The sequence below is a fragment of the Limulus polyphemus genome, unplaced genomic scaffold, assembly GCF_000517525.1.
Source record: "Limulus polyphemus unplaced genomic scaffold, Limulus_polyphemus-2.1.2 Scaffold219, whole genome shotgun sequence".
Lineage (NCBI taxonomy): Eukaryota > Metazoa > Arthropoda > Merostomata > Xiphosura > Limulidae > Limulus > Limulus polyphemus.
Window position 1 is genome coordinate 690288 of NW_013665829.1, and position 27989 is coordinate 718276.

General features: G+C 33.4%; 1 protein-coding gene across 5 annotated transcripts in view; it reads left to right on the forward strand.

The window, feature by feature from the left end:
- The window catches only part of LOC106478511 (NACHT domain- and WD repeat-containing protein 1-like), a 164530-nt gene that overhangs the window by 108640 nt on the left and 27901 nt on the right, over positions 1-27989 (forward strand). For all 5 annotated transcript variants that reach the window (XM_022382126.1, XM_022382129.1, XM_022382130.1 and 2 more), the window contains 5 exons: positions 3908-4763; positions 15525-15700; positions 23000-23099; positions 23366-23481; positions 26585-26702. In XM_022382126.1, coding sequence (XP_022237834.1) covers positions 3908-4763; positions 15525-15700; positions 23000-23099; positions 23366-23481; positions 26585-26702 — 1366 coding nt within the window. The remainder of the gene's footprint in view (positions 1-3907; positions 4764-15524; positions 15701-22999; positions 23100-23365; positions 23482-26584; positions 26703-27989) is intronic.

The window sequence follows — 27989 nt, forward strand, 5'->3', positions numbered from 1 at the left end:
GCTTGCCCTTTCAGCCGTGGGGGCGTTATAATGTAGCGATCAATCCCACTATTCGTTGGTAAGAGAGTATCCCGAGAGTTGGCAGTGGGTAGTGATGATTAGCTGTCTTTCCTCTAGTCTTACACTGCTAAATTAGGGACGGCTAGCGCAGATAGCCCTCGTGTAGCTTTGCGCGAAATTCAAAACAAACAAACAAACTTTGTGAGTTCGTTGTGTTGCCAATATAATACAATATTTTTCTCGGTTGAAAATACAGGCGGTTAACAGCTTGTGACTTATTTCTTTGCTTGTTCCGTGTTTAATTACAAGTCCTGAATTATTTGTTGCCAATATAATACAATATTTTTCTCGGTTGAAAATACAGGCGGTTAACAGCTTGTGACTTATTTCTCTGCTTGTTCCGTGTTTAATTACATGTCCTGAATTATTTGTTGCCAATATAATATAATAATTTGTTTGAGTTGCATGTGTTTCTAATCTAGCAGCTTCTTCTTAGTTTGAGATACAGACTCTGAACTAGTTATTAGCAATCTAATGAGGCAGGTTTCTTTAGCCTCATACGCAAACGCTTAATCTTTCGGTTACTAACCGGACAGCCTTTTATATTAGCTTAAAATACAGACTGAACTATTTATTTTCAATCTAATTCATGGCGGATTGTTTTCTCCTGCTCATCAATATATCTTTACCAGTGTACTATTAAGAAAACGTTTGCCTTAGCAACTTTAAAATTTAAATATATTATGCACATGAATCTTATCTTTGTTTGAAAAATACAAACTTAGTTTTACAGCATCCATTTAGAATAAACTATGTGATCCTTCTTTTTCATCAGATCGGAATTTGTGTTTAACGTAGAGACTGAACTATCAACATCATGCTCCTTATCTGTGGCGATAATTAACGCTTTACTAAACAACATTGATATATATATATATATATATATACGTCGTTAAGTCAAAAATCATAGTGTTATTAGGAACAATTAACATTTTATTAGACAACATAATATATAGCTATGTTTACAAGTAAAAACATAGGATTATTAGGAAAAATTAACGCTTCGTTAAACAACGTGTTATGTATGTACGTGTTCAACTCAAAAACATTAGCGCTCCTAGGAACATTTTAACGCTTTATTAAACAACGCGTGGTACTAGAAAACAGACTCATGCTTTAAATTATATTTTAGAGCTGGCTTTTTTAATTTGTGTGAGATCCTTCACTGATTCAGGCTTACAAGTATGAAATGGTTCTTCACATGATAATTACTGAGTATATTTTTGCTACTCATGATTAATGGGTAATTTGAGCTGTGGAACAGGAAAAAGTGTTTAGTTGTGTAAGTCCGATAACTGTGACATAGCGCTTATGAGAAACTCCTAGTATTATCATAATAATGTGTTTTTCACAGACATCCAATGTCAGGAGTGTTTAGTTATAAAGGTGCACGTGGAATCCACTGATTTGATTACTAGAAGAGAACTTTATTTTCCTTGTATAATATTTAAAATCAGACTAGGATATGTTAAAGTGTTTTACAAGGTTGATTTTAATGTAGAGACGGACTAGGATATGTTAAAGACCTTGTAAAACATGTCTCTACATTAAAATCAGCTTAACATATCCTAGTCACCTTGTAAAACACGTCTCTACATTAAAATCACTTTAACATATCCTAGTCACCTTGTAAAACACGTCGCTACATTTCTACTACCTTAATCCGCAAATGTATTTAAGATTCCAAAATATTTGCCTTGAGATGAATTGCAGGGTTTGGAAATATTTGCTTTATTACCTAGAAACCTCATATTTCAGTTATACCAATTTACATTGCAATAATTCAACCAAAGAGACAAATGATTAATTTTTTTGTTTTAAAAATAATTGTGTCATTTAAGAGATTAAACGTTCGAATATTACGAATTCCAAGACCTAGCTGGGAATAACAATACACAGATAAGGAGTGTGGCCTAGTGGTTAGCATTTTTGATGTATTAGTACGAGGGTTCATGGTTCGCAGCCAGTTGCTGCACAAACGTTTATGCATTTTGGGACCGTGAATCTACTATAAAATGGATGGCCAAATTTCCCTAAATGGATCAGACAAGAGTTGTCTCAGTATTAGTAGTGGGTGCTGTTAAGCATCTGCCTTCCTCGTGGTCTGTCAATTAGAAATTAGGAACAGCTATGTGTTGATAGCTCTTTATGTAACTTTCTGCAAACATTCTGAAACGAACATATTATAAAAACGTGCATAGCTTCATAATATTTTTTTCACATTAGCGAGTATCCATAGAATAATATAGATATCATCAGTAGTCAAATACTTTCATTACCAGGTGGTTAGGGCGCTTGGCTCTCAATCTGAGAGTCGCGGGTTCGAATCCCTGTCCCACCAAACATGCTTTCTCTTTCAGCCGTGGGGGCGTTATAATGTTACGGTCAATCCCACTATTCGTTGGTAAAAGAGTAGCCCAAGAGTTGGCGATGGGTGGTGATGACTAGCTGCTTTCCCCCTAGTCTTTCACTGCTAAATTAGGGACGGCTAGCGAAGATAGCCCTGGTGTAGCTTTGTGCGAAATTTAAACCATTATCAATCACTTCTTTTAATGAAAAATTAAATAATATCTAAAGCTTTTTCCTTGATGTCTTGTGATCCAAGTCCAGAATTTAGCTTATTTAAACAGTTTTTAGCATAGGCTAAACACTTGGTTTATTGATTGTCAATTACTAGTTCTTTGACCGAAGTCTTCAAAATATATCACGTAAAAGCTTAATTTCAGTAACTACGAAACGTTTGGTTTAATTATTGCCTTGATTGAAATCCTCCAAACATATAATGTAAACGCTCAACGCTTTTAATAAATACGTTAAGAATAAGATGGCACAAATCCTCGAATCAAATCTGTACTTCGCATCTCTTCTTCAAAATTGTGTCTAGTTCAGCGTTTAATGAGTTTATTAAGTCACTACAAAGCCGTGAACTTAAAGATTGCTTTTTCACAACAGATATCTGATGAAAACTTGAACTGTTTTCCCGCCGTTACCAAATTGTACACGTACGTTCTATTATAAGAATTTCGAAAACAGCATGTCTGCTTTGATATACTAAATATCTGTATATATATATATATATATATATATACATGACAAGTAGCAGACAAGAAAGCAGTAGTGTATTTAAACTCGTGCTGCTTTTCAATGACAAGTTCCATAGCTAAATATCACGCGCTTTTTCGTGAGAAAGTTGGAATAATACATCATGTCACTAACTTTAATTTGTGTATATTCAAGGAACATGATTACAAGTAATCAGACATTCAAAGAGGCGTAATAATATTGTTACGAAAGTTGTCATGTATATATCCATCTCTTGGGCTTTATGTTTATTTGTTTTGTTTTAAACTACTTTTCTTGAAGAGAGTTAATAGATTACAAAACTTCATGCCGTGACAGTTTCTTATGTAACCGAAATCCGAAAGGTTTAAGATAAAAGGTAAAAACAGATGCATATGAATGTGTTGATTAACTATATTTTTCATGTGTTTATGTGTTGTGCCTGTACTTTTTATACATATATAATAAATTAGTGTTAGTGTTCGAAGTATTCTGTGTAACGAACTATTCTGTTGAATCATAATAAATGAATTTAAAACATGTTTAAACAAACAAAGAAGTATTGAATTATCTGTTGTTGTTTTTTAGAGATTTAACTTTAATCTTTTGTTCGGAGTGAAAATATTACAAAGCTATATATACACAGAAAATTGCTATAGAGATTGTATTAGTTCTCAAAATTCTAGAAAGGGAGTGGTATTTAGATCACGTTTGCCGTTATCTTTGCATGACGTTTTTTACGCCTAATACTGGGTTTATAAATTGGAATATTTTGTGTCTATTTCAGGTCCTAATGTATTGTACCGAGTGGCTAGGTAATGACATAGTTAGGATTGTCCGCCATGTTGGAAAGAGTCTCACCTCTACGTACACACCAGAATTACTTAGAAACCTATGTCTTCATATTAGCCTAGTTTTTGGTTTCGACATCACTCCTAAGCATTATAGTTTTGAGCTTGGGAAGTTAAGCATTTGGTTTCAGGACCTACTTAAACTCGTCGAAACCACCACCAGCGATCTCGTTATCGTTCTAGACAATCTACACGACCTTAGGTCTCCCCCTAACAATCAGGCAGCCATCTTGGGGTGGCTGCCATGGAATCTCCCAGCCAACGTACATATTATTTGTTCTGTGGCTGAAGAACATGAAACTGTTCTCGGTCTGCTTAAATCTCGCATGTCAACAGGAGACAACCTCATTCAGATTCCCCCACTCAATCACGTAGCTGCTGTTAGTATGATCCAATCAAATCTTAAAGACAATAAGCACTTGTTAACAACCAACCAATGGTATACATTAAAAGAAAGGCTCAATGGGCAGTCATTTTCACCCCTATATGTGAAACTTCTATCTCACGAAGCCAGACGCTGGACATCGTGGCAGGACATTTTGGACAACGACGTGCCTCAAACTTTACAAGAGCTAATCAACAGACTTCTACTGAGATTGGAGTCCCAGTATGGAACATCTACTGTAAGAAAAATAGCTTCCTACCTAACGTGTACGCACTACGGGCTCAGAGAACCAGAAATACTAGAGCTTCTAACAGCTGCCGAGTTCGAGGGACCGAGCGCTGTGCGAGGGGATGACAACGCGAGAGAATTTTCATTTATGGACTGGTTTGGCGTCAAACAAGAACTTGGTAAGTTTCCAACGTGCAAGTTGCCATTTAAAGAAACAAGCAATTATATTATTTATGAAATAAAGTAGACCACAAGTTGATGATATGGAAATTTCTGGGAGATTCTCACTAAAACTGTAATTTAATAAAGGCAGATTTAGAAATTTATATAAATGTTCGTCTCAAAACCTACAATTTTAGTTTGTTTAAGTACTAAAGGTTTGATGCGTAGTTCATATTATATTAAAATTGATATTAAATAAATTAAAAAATAAGCACGGTAAATTTATTCCATTAGTTTAAAACCAAATAGCATTCTGGTACAAAATCTGTTTGAGATAAGTAGAACTTTAGCTACTCTAAGAGACAAACTAGCATGTTAAAAAGTTTACGTTGTTTGCAGTTCAGACACAAGTGAGTGTTTAAAACGCCAATTTAAATCAAATGTGATTTATTAATTTCGTTTTTCTATATATGGATTACCTTCTTCTGGATATGTTATAAGTCACTGGCTGCTTAAATAGATTTCGTATGCTGCTTTACTTGTAGACAATTATATAATGGGGACGAAGAATCAATGCCTTTTATCGTTTATCCTCTTGATCTTTTCCTTCATACTTAAAGACTGAATTTGTGTATACGATTGAATTTACTATATCAGTCAAAAAGCACGTACTAAATTCTATCTTTATATAAGAGTTTTGCCTTGTAAAACCTTATATTAGTAATACTTTAATTACCTAATTAATATATCCGTATAAATAGAAAGTATTGTAGACATTTTTGTAATTATTCCTAGTGAAACACGTATATAATTGTCTTCATTAAACATTGTATGAAATGTTGTACTTATATAACTGTCTTCATTAAACATTGTGTGAAACGTTGTATTTATATAATCGTCTTCATTAAACATTGTATGAAACGTTTTACTTATAAAATTATCTTCATTAAACATTGTATGAAACGTTTTACTTATAAAATTGTCTACATTAAACATTGTATGAAACGTTGTATAACGTACTTCACAGCTTAACCTTCCTATACTTCATATTTACTATATTTCTATGTATTCAAAGTTTGTTTGAACACATGAACACTTTTAATCTGCATGTTAAAAACTTTTTTACGATTCAGAGAGCAATTTAGACGACTTAAAACATCCGTCCAGTCTATTTTCCGTTGTTGTCTATTGTCTCAGTTTCTCTACAGGCCACAAGAATTATGTTTCTTCACTTTTAAGAAAAACTATACAAAATATGCGCTGGAATTAAGCTAAAAACGGAGAATAGGTGAGGAGCGACACCCATCTTCATGTTGAAGTTGGATTGCAGCCCTGTACTCTACCAAGTACTCCACTCTTTTACCCTTAGGTCTCTCGCTGAGAGCAATGATTTGTGATCTAGGTCACTCATGTCGGCCAGTCTATACCATCTGGCTTAAGGGGTACAAGAAATGCAGGATAAACTGCAGATCTTATGAGCTAGGATGCACCAAAGTCCCACGAGGGCTACAGTCCTCCCCAAATGTCATCTGCCAACATTAAACTGAAGTGTCTATGCTGTTTCAGAAGGAGATGCATCTGGTTGGTGCATCCTACCAATCATCATTGCTTCCATGAGGCTTAGATTGACTTTTGAATGAGCTCAAACTGGATTTTAAAAATCAAGGAATTAAGTGGCAAGTGATGTTGCTATAAGATGGTTTGGCATTTGAAAAAATTTTCAAGACACCAGCTAAAATTGTTTCGCACTTGCAGATGCAAGGCAACATCTAACTGGTATTACATGGATACCTTGTGTTCATATCAATACATATGCCACAGATAATGGTTGAATACAGTTGTTTACATTAAATCAGACAGCTTCATCTGCCCAGAAACTTCATGCTGGATAGCTATTCTAACTTGTACTCAGCAGATAATAATAGTGAGGTGAATCCTATCAGTGCACTAACTTAAAAATGTATTGCGAAAGAGAAACAAGACTGAAATATTTTAGATAAGTTGCTGCATGGAATACTTGGATGCAGGAGCAAACAATACAACGTCTTCAGTTGACCCTGGTAGCCTTGGATGCTATACATTATCTGAGTGAAGCCTAGTTGTGTAACTGAACTTAACCATGGAACAGTTTATCACAGGTTTTAACCCTGCCATGAAGTGAGAAATCTGCATGGCAGAATTCAAGGCCAAAAATCTAGCAGCCAAAACCAATGATTTGCATCATTTCTGCTAATATAGCTGGAATTGATTGCAAGGACTCCCTCATCACCAGCTATGTAGAAGGCTTTTCAAAAAGGCATATTTGGTATTACTTAAGTGCCAAGTACATTTTGAATTTAACAGAAGCTGTATGAATAGCAATAAAACTTAAAGTTATCATTTCAAACAAAATCCAAAAACATAAAAAGTCAGTAGTAGCTGCTGTGGCACTTTCCTCACGCGGCTCTTTTACATCAGAACCATCAGAAAAATATGTATTAGCCAGCTGTAAATTATCAGTAAAATGATTTGTTTGTTGGTTTTTTTTATTTTGCACAAAACTACTCGAGGGCTATCTGTACTAGCCGTCCCTAATTTCGAAGCGATATACTTGAGGGAAAGCAGCTAGACAACAACACCCACTGCCAACTCGTGGGCTACTCTTTAACAGAGATTAGTGGGATTTACCATCACAATTCAATGCCTCCAAGGGCTAAAGGGGGATGACAGTTGTGATGAAACAGCTATTACGTCAGTCATCTTAAGGGAAACAAATTGTTACGTTTTCTTCAACTGTAGATGGCCAGAACACTGAAGATTAAGACTCTTCTTCACCCAAGGTCGAGTACAGAACGGGGTATGGAGCAGCATTTAACTCACTCCAGTGTCAAACAACAGTGTGTTGTGAGAGCTGTAAGATTAGCTACTTTAAACTAGCTGGACGAGATCGTTCACTGATCTTGAGAAACATTGTGTCCAAAGTTCTAGCAGTTTTCTCAACTCAAATTAGCTCAAGCTCAGTCTTATGTGTTCCTGCAATTATTTATGGATGCAAGTTTGAATTTGTAGTCAATACTGGAGCAGCTAGAACTTTACTCAACATTGCAGTGTTTCAGGGGCGAACAGCAAAGCCACCACTCAGGCCAGTCAATAAAAACTTTGTTCTGGTTGAATGAAAAAGCTACAGATGAATGGAGACGTATGAATCTGGCTCATGGTTAGCAATAATATCTCTCATAGGACAAACGTATTAGTAGTAACTGACTTGGGTTTATGTATAGGCACCTTATAGACGGTTCTGCTGTGCAAGTTATTCAAAGAATAGCCTGTGGAAAATGTAAGTTGCAGCTCTGCGGTAAAATCTTTAGATGCTAACGAAGTAAATCCTTGGAATAGTGGAATGCGCAAGTGTATTTAGTGGATGCAGTAACTATTCCATTAAATGTAAGGGTAATATTTTGTGGTAAGTTGCATATGGAGTGTCATCTATTGCTGCCTCCAAATGCAGCGATGAAGCTTACATATGAAACACACTGGTTTTTGTTCAAACACCAAGCTACACAGTAATGCCTTCAATACCATGATATATATCCCAATTATTGTGTGTAATTATGGACATACAGCTATTAAAATTACCGAGTTGTAAGAGTTTTGGGAATGTTGCGTGAATGAGAGGCAAATGCGTCTATTAGAATAGCTTGGGTTTACCATGCCCTCAAACAAATACGTGACTTTAGACGCACATGATGCCGATGTTAGAATATTGTAACAACACTCAGGATTTACATCAGCTGACGGTAATTAGTAAGCTATAGGCTGAGTAAGCTGATTGTGCCTGTATGATCTGATAGTTGCTTAGGTCAAACAAACATAAAGCCTTATCATATAAGCATTGATGATGAATGTTCTATCAAGCAACCACTACGCAGGCTTCCCTAGAATGTAGCCAGTTCTGGGAAGAATTGCATGCTAAAGAATGGTTTTATGAAATCATAAGAATATACACGGTCATTACCTGTGGTGACAATTAAAAAGAAGGAAGACACATCAAGTTTCTGTGCTGTAGATGGCAACATGCATCAACTAATTTCAAATCCATCAGACAGGTGAATGTCTAGATGCATTAAAGAGTTTCCATTGGTTCAGAACTTTAAACTTTGTTTTTGTTATTGGCATATATAACTTGAGCATTAACAAATGTCTGTGTGAATTATAAAGGATATCATTTGTCCTGTATAATGCACTAAATATATGCTTAAGCACTGATAGAGTTTGCATTAAGAGGTTTACAGTGAGAAAGATATTTAATATATATAAATGATATATTGACGTTTGGCTATACATTTAATGCTCCTATTGAAAATCTAAAATAGGATAGGACAAATAGGACTGAAACTTAAACCAGGAATGTATGTATTCGTGCATAAACAGATACAATTTTTTGCCAATACAATTTGCAAAAAGGCATCTCTGCTGATCCTGCTAAATTCTAAAGTAGTGACAGTCTAGCCTCAACCTACGCCTGTTAGAAGATTTCAGTTTTCTCAAACTTGCCTCATGTTATCAATATTTTGTGGCCAAGTTTTCTGATACAGCAGCGCTGCTTTCTATGCTCACTAAAGCTAATTCAAATTCCAGTCACTAAAACATGTTTTAACTTATGTACTAGTGTTAGCTTATCCTGAGCCAAATTGTTAATTTATATTAGATACTGACACCAATTTTAATGGGACTGGATCAGTGTTTTTACAAGTACAAAATAATATAGTGCATAATCGCGTGCACGGCGGTACAGACTGCTCCTGAATACCATTAATACACAACATAGAATTGCTTGCAGTTGTATTGTTTGTTTAGCCCTAGAAACACAATCTATATAGAAGAAAGATCATATTTAGAGTGAAACATTAATTACCTCATAATTAACTAGTTTTTTAATAGAACTAGAGATACTTCTGGTCGTATTCATGATGTAAAAAGTTAGGATATTATGGGTGGCAATGTGTAATGTGGTCAGTTGTCAAGTGATTAACACAGAAGCCATGTTTTACAGTTACATTACTACCCAATGAAGTCAGATGTGAGTTGTCACTCGTTAGAGGCCAGAAGCAAAGCTAAGTAGCTGTTATATACAGAAAAATCAGTTAAGTAAAATGTAAGCTAAAGTGTTATAAGCTTTTAACACGTAAAAGAAGTTGGCTAAGTAAATGACAAGTAAAAAGAATAAATGCGAGGTACAATGCTATTCGTGTCAAATGAAGGACAAAGAAGTAAACTATGTATAAATATGAGTTGACGTCATGCATAAAAATGGAAAATGCTTATATTGTCTCTGACTAATGAACTATCAACCATGACTTGTTATTTAAAGTGTGTTCTTTTATTCCTAAGATAATTAAAAAATAAAATGATAATTATGTATGACTAATTTATAGACAGCCTTAACTATTTTTTCAAGTGATTGTTACTAGTGAGACAAAATGTTTATATTAATGTCTGTTTTAAGTTAAGCATACTTGCTTTCCACGTTGTATTTTATATGCGTGTACGGTGGTAAATATAATTTAAGTCTATTAACTTGATTTTTCTTTTATGTTTACAGAAGAAAGACTGTTTAACAGAATCATAGATTACATTGTAATACAGATATCTTTGTTTTATTAAGTATTTGATTTGTGCGTACTAATTTCCTGATTTGTACAATTTAATTTCTGTGATAATTTTGTTGTTTTTTTCCTTTTAGTTATAATTATGGACTGTGTTAGGTATAATGTTTTAAACGATTAAAACTAAATTGTTCTGACTAGCTCTGTGGATTTTAGGGATTGAATTAGGCTAGACTGTTGCATGTTTAGAATAGATACATCTAAGGTAAAACATATCTATATTTAGTTTCCTGCTATATGGCTTTAGGATTAATCTTTAGTTTGTATGATATGACGGATCTAAAACGTGATATGTGTATTGCAGTGATCATTTATGCATTTTGGTGTTATTATTATAATTATTGAGAAATGACGTATTGTAACAATGGTGTTGTAAGCTGTGTTTGTGTTATCAGATGAACAGCGTGTTTAATGCTTTAGTTTTGATTTTCTGTTATAACGAAGTTGATTATAAGTTTGACTAGTTTGATTTTCTACGATTATTACTATTTAATGTGATTTGATCTTTATTATCTTGTTATTTTAATTGCTGTTAAATTATTGAATTTATTACCTTTTTTTTAGCATGTTCCCTGTATATGTGTTTCTGTTGCATAATCGATCTGTAGTGTTGTAAACATGTTTATAAGCTGTTGTGTGAGATTTGGTTGTGGTCAAGTTCAGTTTTTTGTTGTTGTTTGTTTTTCTGTTTTTGGTAATGTAGTTGTCTTAGTTTTAATGTTGTCATTGTGTACATGTTGCACTACCACTGTATTGTGACGTCACGTGCTGTGAGTGAATTTTGAAGTTGTGCCTGGATTCTTCATCTGACATTAAAGTTTCACATAAAACTCCCACTTTCGTGTTCTTAATTCATTTTTGTTTTAAATTAAGAGACTTAGTGTTGACTTCTAATCAAAGTATCCTACTTACAATGATCAGAGCTAAAGTCAACTTAGTTTGAGTATCAGATAGGCGATAGCACTGCCTATACAGGGATGGCGCGGATTGTTCATCGAACTGATATTTTAAATATCTCATCAACAGGTCATCAGAACTATACATTGCTATACAATCTTTCCTTTTATAACAAAATCTATGTAAGTATTCAGTCACAAGTTCTGGGCCATTGTTTTGGTTTTTGAGTTATCATGTAATAAAAAGAAGCAGAAGAAAGAAGAACAAGAAATTCAAACTTTTTGCTATGATGTTTAGACATTTTGTTAACCAATTTCACTGAGATGACATAGTTTCAAACGGAGTATCCGCTTTTATAAGTATTATTAATAACCAGTAGTAATTTTTTTAAATCATAATTCTAGTGTAAACGATGTTATCATTACCCCTTGAAGTTAACTTTTTTGTAGATATTTAGTGCTCTTTTAAAAAGCTTAAATACAAGGTGAAGGGAATTATTAACCAATAATAGATAAACAATAAATATCACAGTTGAAACCTCATTGTATTTATAACTTGGTTATAAATACAACCTTCCTGTGTTTATTGAACGACTGCATTAAAAAAACAAGCAAACAAGTAAAGAAAAAACTTTTTAAAAAATGAAGTAAATGTAGAGCAAAGGATGCAAATGCCATCCCTGCTATCTTGTTCACATTGTTTTTCAAGGATTGAGATTAGCCATCCCTATACGTACTTCCTTTTTTTAAAAGTTTCTTCTTTATATGTAGCTAATTAAAGTTATCTTATCACATTATTATTTCTAAATATTAGAATGTATTGTTTCATCTGTTGGGTACCCTCCCTGTTAGCGATGTTTTCGGCCGTAATCCCAATAACATCTCACAATGCTCAGCCATCTTAGGAGATACTCTCTAAGCTGGTAGGGCAAAATATTCTTTATAATAAAAACATAATAATATAAAATATAAAAATGAAAAATTTATATATATATATATCAAACATTCTAACCAACACTGTTCCTGAAATTATCATTAAAGGAAGTATAGAGACATACGTTAGACATAAACAATAAAAGCTGTCCTGAAGTAAAAGAGGGAAGAATTTTGGAGATCTTCCCTATACAACTTCACTTTTCTAAACTTCAACATTATGCTTTATCATAATTACTTCCCAGTTTAGTCGCGGAAACAGGAATTCTGTGATCAACATTTTCGAGGCTTTTTTTTAGAGCTGTAGCTTTATTGTAAGTCCAATTAAACATAGTGCCACTTCAGTATTTCCTGGGCAAACGACATAGGTGGTATTGACATTTTAGTCACTGACAAACTCCAGATTGCCACAGGGAGGTACAGAAATAGCACGCATAGATTCCACCCTCTGAGTTCTAGCAATAGGCCCTATAATTGGATTGCAGTACGCTACTGTTCTTCTAATACATGTTCTATCTAGTTGGATGAGATCTTTTTTGAATCTCTCGTGAAAGTATTCTTTAGCTGGTCTTGTGTCCATTTTTCAAGTTTGAAATATTGTACCAACTAACTAAGCATAGTCATCTTATCATCAGTAAAAATTCGTTATAACAAAGTCTAGTGAAACTTTTAACTAAACAGTTTTTATGGTACGGTGTTGTCTCTGTGCTACGCTAATCAGCAAATACAGTTAAGTTCAAAGGTGTATTGTAATTATCAAGTTCGTTCAGTGTAGTGTAGCTTCGTCTTATCACGTCATAATCTCCTAATCAACTACATTGAAACACAACATTTAAAGTGTGTATTTATATCCGTTTCCCTTTCAGTAAAGATACCTGTGTTGCACATTTTGTGTTTCATTTTTTTTTAATTTTGCCAACTCACCTTCATTATACTCACTCATCTTACTGTTCCTCTCCATGTTGCCTATGAGCTACCAGTCTAATACAGGTTACCACAGTAGGTGACAATAACCATGGAGACAAGTTACTGCAAAATCAATTTTTGGACCGCCTACAAATTAACACAAAATATGATACGGGTCACAGTATTTTTTTGAATACTAGTTACTAGAATAATATTGCTATTAAACATATAGAAAAAAATTACATTTAAATTATAAATTCCTTCAAAACGGTTATATTAAACTATATTATAAAAGAAACTTATCTTAAAATAGGAAACTATGTTTGAAATTTCTAAATACCACTTATATCAGCGATAAAACAATATAGCTGAGGTAAGATGCTTTATCTCTAATAATATGTATTTAAATTACAAAGTATAAATAAACTAGAACTTGTCACTGGCAGAAATCGTTAATTTCTTGGTTTTTATTTCAATTATTGGGAATTATATAATATTAGATTTTACTACAATATATTTGGTACTTTTGTGATGGCCACTAAAGCCTATGTAAACACTATTTTTGTAATACAAATGCATTCCATGATTTATGAATAAAGTTAAGATAAGAAGGGTCTGTAAATATATTACTAAATTTTAAAAGTGACATTAAGCGTCTACAACATTCTTTTTACAACATGGACTCTTTTTGTATTAGTAAATGAGTAGTTAAGGGCTCAAAAACATAGCACGTTTAATGGACAATATTCTATTGCTTGTCTTTTTTTTTTTGTACTTTAATTTTAAGCCGATTGCATAATTGATACAAACAACGCTTCATTTTTAGTAACGGGTTACCCCTTGCCTTTAGGGGACTGTCATGTAATAATTGAAAGATGTTACGAATTACAGATGATCAGTCGTTCTGCTGAAAGGTATCCGTTTTTTGTTTGTTCTTTTTGGTTTTTTTACGTTGTCAAATAAGTGCTGAAAAGCTTCAGGCGCTTAAATGGAGAATTAATTTTTTTCTCAAAGACTTTCTTAATCTCGAAGTAGCTTGTATGGAAATTGACAAGTAAAGTCACATATTGAAATTGGAAAATCCTGAAGTATGAGCCTACACTTGAAAGTTTATTGAATAGTAGAGGTTTGTTTGTTTTTGTTGTTTTTTCAATGTAAAACCAGTTTCGTTAGTTTCAAACTAACTTAATCACAAAAACGAACAAAACAGTGGATTTAACAAAATTTCGTGGTAGCATAATTCGCAAATTCCAGTAAAAAAAAAAAGTAGAATCGAACGATAACTGCATACTGCATATCAGCAGTCAACCTTGTTTTTATTTTGTATGCAAGTTCAAGGATTTCATGTTTTATAATTACTGGAGTAATGTTTTACAGTTAAGCTTCCTGTATTTTTACTATCCATAAAAATAAGTTGTAATGTTTAAAAAACAAAACAATAATGTGTTGTAGATATGATAAGTCTTGTAATGAACTAGTTATCGGTAGAGCGGATAATAAGAATTATTTTTATATATACAGTGGAAAAGCGTGTTTTTAATATATCTATATAAACATTTTGCTTTTGTTTGTTTGAAGTTAAGGCACAAAACTACACAATGGGCTATCTGTGCTCTGTCTACAACGGGTATCGAAACCCGGTTTCTAGCGTCGTAAGTCCGCAGATATACCGCTGTGCCGCTGGGAGGGGCAAACATTTTGCTAATTAAATCTTACGTAATGAGCGTTAACTTAATTTGTCGTTAGAATGTATAGATAAAATCCAACTTGTCTTAATAAGGTAAAATATTTTTAATAGGAAAAGTATTATCCACCAAATATAAAGTTTCAGATATACGTAGTAATATCGTTATAAACTTTAAACGTGAATAAAAATGGATATTTTATTTATATCTTGAATAATAATTTATAACTATAGATGATAAATATACGAGTAGAAATTTATTGTGGGTCATAATTGACGCTGGAAATCCTTTGATTACATTGATTGGAATATTCAACACCCTCGATTGAAAATTTCATATTGCCTTTACCAAAAAAAATTGATTATTTTATTTTCACAGTGGCAGGGTCACGGGAAATATAATTTCAAAGCGTAGTAGAGAAACAAGATGTGTGTGTGACAAATCAACATTATCATGATATCATCTCATTCGAGATAACTAAATTTCTTCATTATTCTAAAATTAGAAGATAATACGGCGGATAGTTCGAAACATATGTTTCCATTCATTGTATGTGTTTGTGTTCCTTAGATAAACAGAATGAGCGAATAGTGCACGCATCGTGATGCAAATGGATAAAAAGCACATAATCAGGAAGGTAAAAGTGTGAGCATTTTTATATTTTCGGATAATTTCCATAGTGCTCAATTGTTTCTGGTTTTTTTTAATTTCAGATTCTCTACTAAAAGAGTACTATGTTGGAAATCGACCTTACATCCACTGGAGCAACTCTGTTGTCACGGAAATAGTGAGAGAGCGGTTTCTCTCTAATCCTAGCGATGCCCGTATCTGCCATACTGACTTAGCCAGCGCCTTCTATTTGAGTTTCCTGGAAAAGGCAGAGGAAAAGGTAGACATGAATATCAGTTCTAGAAATAATTTCGGTACATGTCGTTATTTGATTTGCTGTAAAACACATCAGGAGTTCAATGTTTACAAATTACTTTGATCAACATTCACAGACGATCCTGAAACGTAGTACACTGATAACATAGAGTCTGTAATTAGCTTTCTTTTCAATACTTGTACTAACAGTATCTAAACCTTCTAATACGGCACGTGTGTAGACTTGAAGGTAAATTATGCCCTTTGTTTTCTGTTAATTAACAGATTAGTAACAAAGTTAGACTATAAAATACGCCTCGAAATGTCGCTCCGTTCTGTCATAGAAAGAAAATCTTCCCAATCGTAAAATTACAGAAATTAATCCAACTTATATTTTCATCACTGAAGAGTTACTATAACCTTTAAAAAAACGGGCAAAATAAATCTGCTACGAAATAAGAGAAGCCTAGTATATCTGAAAAGAACGGGACTGTTGGATCGAACACTAATCATTGGTTTAGGGTAGGCGTGTATAACTTGTATCTGTTAATCAGTTCTGTGTTGTTTTAAGTGTGTATATATACGTGGTTTCAGATAACATGCTTGGGTGATTTGAAATGCAAGTTTTCCTTTCCTGTTATCCATTATAAGTAAAAAGAAAACGTTGGACGCGAAACGTGTATTTTGAAACCATAAGATTGAAACTAAACTTGGAAGATAAAGCAATATATTTTTATATATTTCTGCTAATCACTTCCAGAAAATGCAAGGCGTGGTTATGTCTCTATTAATGTATTTCTTTTGCTCGAGTGCTTTTTCTGACAATAAAAACTAGTTTTTGTTTTCCTCTTTTGAAATTTTCTAAGCGCATTTTTTTCTTGCTGAAATAAATGTGTACCTTCCCTAAGTAAACACTTCAATATACATTCACTCTCTCTCTCTCTCTTTCATACTTTAAAGCTTTTATCACTAGCCTTGAAATGAACAAAAGTGATATTTTGAAAGTAACTATATACAATAGTAGATTACAGAGCGTTAAACGAATACGGTTGTTTTGTTTATATGTTTCTTTCAGAGTGATAGTAAAGGTGATAGTTCCTAGAATTATACTTGTATACTAAAATCAGTTATGGTAATGTAATCAAATTTTAAGAATATGTTAAACTACCGTGCTATAGTGTTATTTGAAATGTAAATTTCAGTCGTTCCCTATCAAAATAACATATATATATTACGTTTCAATCAAAAACTTTTTTATTTACAATTTTAATTCGTTCTGAAAAATGAATTATGCTTTGGTGTATTTCAAACCATTTATGTCGGTTTTAAATGGGGGCAAAATAGTTTTAGTGCGACCATTATAAAAGTGTTTAAAGATATAACCCTTGATTAAAATATAATTAATTTTCAAGGTAGAAGTTTCTCTTCAGTGACTTCTTTAAGTGTAAGTTTCCTCCAGATAAGGCAAACATTCCATTAAGTTAATTTTGTTAAAACCATTATGAATTAGATTACTTGTTTTTCAAACATTCATTATACGATTAATTCAAAGTTTGTCTCTTGGAAGACTCATTACTTCTTTTTATGTTTGTATTAAACGCTTCTATCTGTAATCATTTTAATTTTGTTCCTTTGTTTGTTGTTAAGCGCAAAGCTACACAACATTGTGCTGTGCCCACCACGAATACTAAAACACGAGTTTAAACGTTATAAGCCCTCAGACAAGCCGCTGAGCCACTGGGGAGACAATTATTTTTTATACTTTATGATTTGAAATAAAAGTACCAGTGCAAATTAAAAATTGTTTTATCGGTATTTTCTATTTGCCACTTGAGTCTTTCGTTACATATACTTAATTCGACGAAGAAAACTAACAGAATTTTGTAATAAGGGTGGCACCTACTAACGCTTCCTTTGACATAAACAACCCGAATTTTTTTAAGAATTTGAAATTGCATTACATTGTAATCATTAGTAAGTCTTGAACAAAGTCAGCTAAATGGAATTTTTAATGCCGTTTTATTAGCAAAGACAAACAAAAGAACATATATATACGAGCAAGTCTAAAAATAGTGGTCATTATCCTAGCTCCTGGTATTTCGCTTAGAAAAGAATCATTTCATAAGTAAAGTAATGGAATATTCCCCCATAGGCTTAGAGATAAGGCTCTGGACTATTGACACTAAGAATTGGGTTTCGATACTCATAGTGAGCACAGTGCAGACAGTCCATTGTATACCTTTGAGTTTAACAACAAACAAACAAGAAACGGAATATCGTATACACTATAGTATTCTAGCAAGGAATTGGTGAAGGAAAAAGTTGATATGTGTATGATTCTTCTTAGAAGTGAGACGTAAATACATATTTAATGCAAACCAGCACCGCATGGTTTAAGTTAGGATGAATACCGTTTCGAGTTCTATTGTTAATGTGCTTGCTATAAATATGTCCATTATCCTAAAATTCCAATTGTAACTTGCGTATATAGTAGTTTCGCGTGTGATTGTTTAACTCTAGAGCCAGACATTAGTGGCGCGGCTTTTGTCATCACAATATCTGGCAAACAATAAAAAGCACTAAAATTGCCTTTAAATTTGGTATTAGATCTTTCGAACAATACAGTTTTGTACTCGTTGGTTCACCTATAGTAGAGAAATCTTCGTTTGAAAATGGCTTTATCCCGTGTTTGTGTACGTATAGAATGGCCTGTTTTCAATCATGTTTACCCTCGAATCAGTTGCAAATGCAAGTTTGAAAGATGTGATATTTGCTGTTGAGAATGCTGTTGTTGTTGTTTTAACCAAAGCTGCACAATGGGTTTCCTGCACTCTCTCCACCTTGAAGAATCGAACCCCAGATGTTAGTGTTGTAAATCCGTAAGCTTGCCGTTAACGCACATGTGAACGTTTGGGTTGCTGTAAAAGTTCAAGCAATCAGAAAGAGAGGTCATCCAAAAACTTTAGCATTCAGTCAAATAAACAACAATTAATATTCTGCAACTATTTCTTATGACGTTCGTTGATTAAGGTCTGACCAATCATAGCTAAGTCTGTTAATTACTGAACGATCTAAGACAGTTAAAGTGGTTTATAATGATCAGAACAAAGTATCTGATTCTTACTATCCCTTCTGCCTCAATATCTTCCTCTACCTTACACTTAACGCAGATTGTCTTAGATGACACAAAATATGTCAAAAACCATTCTTGCAGTGCAAATCAAGATGGAAATGGAAATGCCTTGAGAGTAAAAATAGCCTTGCATTTGGAAGACTTTTCACCAACGCGGAAACAACACTTCTGGAGTTTCGTTACGTTTTTCGAGACAAGAAACCGAACCGTAAACTTATGGAAATTTTTATTTCAGAAATTGGTCTAACGGATTTTCTCGTTTCCACATGGCAGTTTCTGTACGATCGACTCACGGTTTCAGGGTATAGCTTGTTACGTTACAAAAAAACAAGCAAACAATTCTTACTCAACTTTCAATACTCACAGAAACGTAATCTATGTCTATGATGTGTTTGATAATTAGAACTGTGTTTTGATCTTCATCCTTCAGTCAGTCTAGTATAAATGTGTTTTTCTTCTTCAAAATAAGCTCAAGGAAACTAATCATTTGAATAATGTAATTATCTTCAGCCGAAAAACAACGAGAAAGCCCTTCAAATGCCCTTCATTAGTTTAAGAGTTATAATTAAAGAACTCTTAGTCTTAAAATTTTGTTAAATGTCTATTATTTTTGTTCGTTTGTTTGTCGTTGTTTTTTTACTTTATGTTCCTATTAATTGGAGAGTGAGCTATTCTTACAACAGTTTGAACCAAACTAATTGTTTAGGGCAGGGGCGTCTAGAACTTGATACAAAGAAAATAATAACAAACTATCATAGACTCCCTAAGTTGCCCCCCCCCCCCAATGGCACAGCGGTATGTCTGCGGACTTATAACGCTAGAAACCGAGTTTCGATATCCGTGGTGGGCAGAGCACAGATAACCCATTGTGTAGCTTTGTGCATAACTACAAACAAACTCCCTAAGTTAATACTAATTTTTCGTAATTACCTCAAACGATTCTTTCTATTAATTACCTTTTTACTTGTTTTAATAGGATATCGATTTAATTTTCTGTGCGTTTGCAGTAATATTATTACTGCACACACACACACACAATGGTTATCCCAAGTCAAAAATCAATAGGGTTTTTAGTTGAAAACGAAAGATCTATAAAAAGTATTGACTCGTATTTAAGAATCAAAAAGCACAATAAGTTATGGAAAACGCATGGGAAATAAAGAGAAGAACAAAGATGATCATTTCAATCTATGCAGTTCTTGAGAAATAAAGTCACCTAGCCCACACAAAGCTACCAATGGTCGGTACTGGTAATTTCAGCCCGAAAGGCAGCTGTCACTAATCTTGAAATACTTACCAGGAGAAAGTCAACTAGTCAACAACGCTAGTCAACAACACCGAGCACCACTGTTACCCTTATAACGTACTCACACTTGAAATTGCAGAGTATATTCTGCGGTACCGCGACGCAAACCTTGAACCTTCTAACCCGAAGTCCAGTGTGCTAGCCACTAGGTAACACCCAAACAACTAACAACGAACAGAATATAAGTTTAACGTTGAGTTTTCATTCTTTACATTTACTGAAGGTACCTTCATGTAATCAATATATTCAAACAACTTTGGAAAATGCACTTAGTCTTTAGAAAGTTACTTTTTTTTATTTCATTTTTTTTTCTGTTACGAGATTCAGGTAGCTCTGAAATGATTAAATTGCTTAAACTGATCTACGTTAAACTGATCTTAAACTGATCTAAGTGTCAAAAATGTTTGCATCAAAGCAATGATGCAAAACAAAATGTTCAAATGGCGCAATATGCCTCTTACAACTTGAATACTAATTAAACTAATAGCCAATTAAACTTATTTTATAAACTTCGTGCATTTCGAGTTTTTCAATTAAAGCATTTATAAATTAATATTAAATATGAAGTTCATTAAATTATGTACCAAAGAGTATTTTGTGTTTTTCTGGACCTTTTCTAACGTACTGCAGAGAAAGAGCAAGTCAAGAGAGATTTTATGTTCTTATTTCCACTGATAAAACCAATAACTTCGTTTAGCTAAAAGGAATTCAAAAATACATTAAACTATCGCGTGTATTTTTTTTTATTTTGCAAATGTTCGTAAATATGTAAAATTAAAGTCGAATAATTGAATTGTTTGTTACAATAATATGCGTTTGTATAGCATCATTAAGTTACGTCCCTACAATCATTAAAGTATTTTAATTGTTTTTGTCTATGATGTAGAACTATATATTATGTTTCCCTTTTCAAGGGCCTGGCATGGCCAGATGGATAGGGCGCTCGAATCGCCATCTGCGGGTAGCGGGTTCGAATCCGCGTCACACCAAACATGCTCGCCCTTTCAGCCATGGGGGCGTTATAATGGGACTGTCAATCCCATTATTCGTTGATAAAAGTTGGCGGTGGGGGTAATAACTAGTTGCTTTCCTTTAGTCTTACACTGCTAAATTAGGAACGGCTAGCGCAGATAGCCCTCGTGTAGCTTTGAGCTAAATTCAAAAAACAAACAACCCCTCTTCAAGTCTTTTTACTTTTTCTCTTCAAGTGCTTAGTTTTTTATTTCGGATGTTTTTATTATGTCTCTTGACTAAAGTTTTCAGCAAATAATTCAATATTCTTCTTTTTATAATTCCATATATACCAACATATTACAAACTAACGGAAGTTTTAACTTCAAAGTATTTCATGAAGTTTGATCTTTGTTGATACGTTTTGGGCTAGTAAAACAGTTCATGATTCGATTAACGTCAGGGTTGATCGGGTTTCTGAAAACAATGGTCGTTTAGGAGGATATATGGATGGGAACGATATACATGAATAAACTGTAAAGTGGGTTGTTAAATAAATGTGCAAATGGATGAGTATTTTAACAGATTAATGAAGCTAAAATAAATTACATATTTTGGTTGCGAATAACGCTATTTCGGCAGTTTACAAAGATGATATTTAAAAAACCTATCTAAGATTTTAATACATTTTTAATGATACTTTCTAATGACTCTTAACAATGTCTTCGATTATAATTCATGACTTAATGGCAAATGCTATTACTGCCTATGAACGATGTTGGCTTCCCTGCATTTTTTATTTCACACTATGCTTAAACATGATCATTTAACAGTGACTTCTGATTACTTCTTCTGCACTGTTAAGTTCGTAATCTTATCTTTTCCACGTTAAATTAACAGGGTTTATCTTCATATTAGATGATAAAATCTCAATGGAAATTTTCATCACCACTCAGAAAGACGATTTGAGTATAAAGCTCATAAGACTTTTAAACTCATAAATTAAAGATTCTTTCAATTAAATCATTTTGAAAGGCCTTTATATCTCATCAAAAATAAATATTTAATATGAGAAGAGCCAATAAGCCTACTTGATTTACTATTTCCCAGTGTACATAAACAAAGTTTTGTTTGTTTTGTTTTTAAGTGAAAAGTCTCGCACTGGGGAATTTGCGCTACCTAACCCTAAATATTAATATTCTTCGAGCCTAAAGCTCACTACTTAGCTACTGGTGGGGGATGAACAACATAATATTAACTATAATTCGTGTGAAAATAGTCTAAACGAAACTGAACCAACTAAAAGAGTAAGAATGAAAGTTTTGTTTAGTATCTTGAAGCTATAAAACGTAACGATTTTGTTCCATCATTCAGTTTTATCCACCTGACGATGCTTAGTAAACCTATCAAAACATAGTTTTCTTGTTTTTTAAAGAACTACCAAGGTTTTAGAACCATATTACTTGTTTATCCGTAAACAAACCTTTAATTTTCATATTCCAAGTTTTTCCTTTAATTTTTAAAGAGTTAGAAGTTTTAAGAACCTAAAAAGATGATTGCTTTGTAAGTTTATGACTTGTAATAGAATACAAATTGAAAATCTGTTACGCTTGTGAATATTATGTCGTTAAACACAAACGTTTTTCCGCTAATATTGAGAACTATAAAAAAACATATACTGATGAATTACATCTTTCCAATTTCATTCACTTACCTGTTACGGTATTTTATATCTGAAAAAAACCCATTATGCCTCTTTATATCTATGACAGTCACTTTTCTACCCTTATGGCAGCAGGTATACAATTTATGAGTACTGTACGCGGTTCAGTTTGAGTAAATTCTACTTTGAAATATGTCAATTAAAAATGTATTAATTTGTAAATTAATTATTGATCACGTGATTGATAATAAGTTCATATTTCATTTTCAAGGTCCCCAAGTTACTGGAAATAACAAAAGGAAAGAAAACTGACACGTCCTCAGATCTTTTGCGTGAGGTTGATGAACTTTGGTTTCATCTTCTATTAAGTAGTAAGTCGAAATTAGTTTTATTAATCCTTTTGTATTACATTATTTGAATAAAGTTATTTTTGAGTTAAATCAGCTTTATAATTACAACTAAAATATTTTATTCAACTTCACTATATGGCTATATGAAAATTTAACTCTCAATGACTAGATTCGTCATCATTAATAATAGTAAATGGAAAATATCTGAAAAGAAAACTTGAATTTATACTCTGGTGTATATAAATATGTTTTAAGTTGATCTCTTTCTTCTGATTTTCTTGTTTCAGAGGACTACAAAAAACTGAAACAGGATGCAATTTGCAACTTTGAGTTTCTGCTGTCTGCTGTTAGGGGCGCTTCAATTGGGTATTTGAGAAGTATCTTAGAGTTCGTAAGAAGTCAGGTAAAACCTTACAGATAATATTTGAATACACCATGCTTCAATAAATAATCCTTCAGTGGGATAAAGAAAAACTACAAGGCTGAAATAATCTCAATCGTAGATTATTGAATAACTGAACAAAGAGAATAACAAAGAACTGGTGAATTAGATTATAAAGATTTTCATATTATTATTTTGAATATTTAATAGTTTAGTTAAATGTTATAAACATTTTATTACACATTTATATAAAATTCAAACTAGTACGATAGGATTTTTTAAACGAGTGTGAATTTTCTTAATGCAGTTTTAAACTGTCAATCCCGAAAAAAATAATATATTTTAATTATCATTGGTTTTCATTCTTTAATTGCTAGTAATTAATGCAATTTTGTATTAAAAACTACCATTAAATATAAATAATATAAACTTTGAATACTTTTTATCTAAGCGAGTTATGTGTTTATTTCTTTGTTATGAATTTCGCGCAAAGACACGAGAGCTATCTGCGCTAGCGTCCCTAATTTAGCAGTGAAAGACTAGAGGGAAAGCAGCTGGTCATTACCACCAACCGTCTACTCTTGGACTACTCTTTTGCTAACGAATAGTGAAATGGATTATAATGCCCCCACGGCTAAAAGGGCGAGCAGGGACGGGGATTCGAACCCGAGACCCACCTGACCATGTCGGGCCTCGCGAGTTATGTGACGAATATACATAAATCACTTTTTCCTGTGCAGCATGATTAACTTGTTGTAAAAAATCAGGATTTCACTGATTTTTTGTGGTTTGTTTTACCAACAGCTAAGACATAAAACGTTTCTAAGTTTGTGGCCTCTGGGCAATGGCAAGACAGTTTGTAAATCATATACAACAATATATCGAAGTTCTATCTCCTCCACTTATAACACTATGCAAATACATAGAGCTGTGCCTTTGTCAATATCTGCAGTCTTGGACAAAGTGTTTGCATACTGTTCTATATTGATGTTACTGTCGACATGAATGGAGTAGTTACTAAGTAAATGCCCGAGTAGTAATAGAGAAGGTAGCGAATGGTCGGACATACATGTACGAGTGGTTATTCTGGTATGTATAAGTTGTTTTGACCATTTGTTCGTTAAAACACACATACATTTACTTTTCTTCTTTTTTTGTATAAAAGGGTGAACTTTTGGTATAATCTTTTTCGAAACACATCAACGCTTTTTTCAGACAATGTCTCTGGACATGGTGGAGGGTCAGGTATCGTCAAGTTCCAGAAGTTATAGAGCGTCAAACTGCTCGACTGTCCAGAAATGATATTAAGCAAATGCACTTTGTCAAAACATATGGTACCCCAGTGTACTGTATCCAGAATCCTAAAACATTATCGGACTACAGGAAAATTTGTTTCAGTAAAGTATACTGGTAGACGCCGAAGAACTACTGGCCAAGATGACCTTGTTTCGATCAGGTTAACACGTCAAGATCAAAAGAACTCTTGCAATATCTTACGACAGGAATGGCATAAAGACATTCCTTCCAGTTTATCCAAAAGAACGGTGAATAGGAGACAGAGCAAACAAGGTTGTTTTGCAAGAAGGGCTATCTGCAAACCAATATGAACCAGAATTCCCTGCCGTCACTGTGTTACTTGGGCAAGACAGCATGCCAATTTACAGTTAGAACACTGGCGATATGTCATCGTTTTAAATGAGTCCTGTTTTCGGTTTTTTAAAGCTAATGGTAGGATTTGTGTTCGTCGTTTGGCTGAGAATAGATGAGGAAAGACTGTTTTTCCCACAGGTTACACACAGGAGATGGTAAAGTACACGTTTGGGCAGCTATTCGTAATGGTGTAAAAACTACTCTTCATATCCTCCAGGACTAAACGTCAATGACACCTCTTATTGGCATCACACATAGACGATATTTCTGCCATATACTAGGGCAAGGTTGGCAATAACCTTGTATTCCAGGATGACAATCCCACTGTCCACAATGTGCGTATTGTACAGGATTATCTCGACCAGGAGAATGTTACAAGATTGCCATGGCCAGCAATGTCTCCACATTGTAATGTGTAATCCCATTGAGAATTGTTGAACAGAACTGAGCCAGAAAATTTCTAACCATGGCCCTAAATCAGCTACTGTAGCTGAGTTGCAGCGCCTTCTAGTAACAAGTTAGAATGAAATCACGGTAGACTACATCAATAACCTCATCGACAGCATGCCACATCACCTTGCGGAAGTTATTAGAGTACGAGGAGGACCAACCAAGTAGTGAATGATTAATATGAACTGATATAAGGCTAAAAATGCTATTTATGACAATTTGATGTTATATTTTGTCAATATATATGTTTTGATAAGGTTTCGTTGTGATAGGAAAAATGCTAAATTACACATCTTTATGTGGGTGTCTGATAAAAGTGTTTGCTGTTCTGATGTCTATAGAACATGTCTCATTATACAAATTATATATGTAGATTTTTAACATAACATACATTTCTCAGTTTGACAGCGTTAAGTTATATTTATTCCATCTTAATAATAATTATCCTACTTGTTGCAAAATATGAAAACATTTTGGCCAAGACAGTACAGTAGTAAGTTTGCCAACTCTAAATTATTTGCTTGCAAAGTAAAGAGTTCTCTTTGAATTCTTTCTCACACGAAAATCATCATTATTACTTTATTTCCCATTCCCTGAACATTTTTAATTCTCTGATTACAGGAACTCCTGTGTAGCCAAACGGTAATGCTTTCCAAGAACATTTGGTTGAACAAAATCGCATAGCATAGGTTAACACATTAAGTCAATCATAAATAATGTTCTCACGCCCTATTGGTTAAACTTTTAACACGTGGTTACTAAAACAATCAGAATCTATAGATATTAGAAAAGAACGAAATATATTTCAAGCCTATCACAAACAGCCAATTCACGTAACTATAATTTTTAATGCTTCTATATCACAAGATTTTGAGTATCACCTGTTACTGAAATCCGTAATTGGTTCAAAATAATAATAAGAGATAAAAAAGTAGAACTTGTGTTTTTGTTATCGTTGTTGTTTCTTAGCATGTATGTGTTGTAAAAATTGATAATAGTACAAACATTTGAATTTGAATTTTAGTTTCTTGACTGGGAGGTTGAACTCCTTTATAACATGACAAAGCCATCCGTAGATGTGTTGAGCCAAGACCCACAACAACTTGCTACTGAGATATTAAACTGGCTCAGACCTTACAAAGGTAATAACGTTAGTTTTTAGAAGTTATTTCTTCTGTTTTGTTTTTAGTTAAGCACAAAGATACACATTGGGCTATCTGTGCTCTTCCCACCATGGGTATCGAAACCCTGTTTCTAGATGTTTGTTTGTAATTTAGCACAAAGTTACACAATGGACTATCTGTGCTCTGCCTACAACGGGTATCGAAACCCAGTTTCTAGTGTTGTAAGTCAGCAGACATACCGCTGTGCCACTGGGGGGGGGGGTCTGTTTCTATATATAAAAGGCAATAACAATTAATAATGTCTTCTCTGTGCCACTGGGAGGTTTAGAAGTTATTTGTTTACGTTTGTTCTACCGTGCATTGCTGGCCTATAAGGAATTGTTTATACAGTTTTTAGGTTGAAAAGAAATTAGACTGTATGTTTTGTTTAACCTTGCAGCCCCCAGAGGCACAGCAGTATGTCTACCGACTTATGCTGCTAGAAATCGTGTTTCAATACCCGTGGTAGGCAGAGCACAGATAGCCCTTTGTGTAGATTTGTGCTTAACTACAAACAAACGAAATAAGAATATTCAATGTCGTGACTCAATAACAAACAACAAGAATATTTCACCTTGCAATAAGTATAAAATAGTTATAATTGAACTCATTCTTAAATTCAATTATTGGTATTGAGATTCGATGTAATATTTTCGCAAATCGTAATGTTTGTTCAACATTTCCTTATTAACACTCCATATAAAGAATTTTTAAAACTAAAATTGAATATGTTTAGCCTCTTTATATGGTGCAAGTCTTTTAGAGAAGTGAAAACGGATGCTCTAACCAACTCAGTTGTTGGACCTAATTGTAACATCCTTAATCTCCACTTTATAAGCTTATTATGGCATATATTGACAAGATCGTTCAAACAAGAAAAAGTAAAACTAATTTGCAGTTAATAGTTAATACCCTTTAAAGTATTTCGTTGTAGTTAGAAAGCTAATTTAATAACCTATTTCATACTGAAATCATTAAAATAAAAAGAACAAATTATAGTAACTATAATTTTCTTCGTATTGATATTGTTTTCAATGCTTAATACTTCTAATGATGAAATTTTTAACTTTCAGTAACACTTAATTTCTTGGATCGCATATATTCCTCACTACGAGATGTAGTGAGGCTTAAGTACCATCAGTGATGAAATAGTTTTATTCAACGTTTAGTTGTCCAATTGTTCTATCATCAGCCCAGTATTTTAAGGACTTTGCTTAAAATAAATTACAACTTTTTTGTTACGATTACATTCATTCCCCGTGAAGT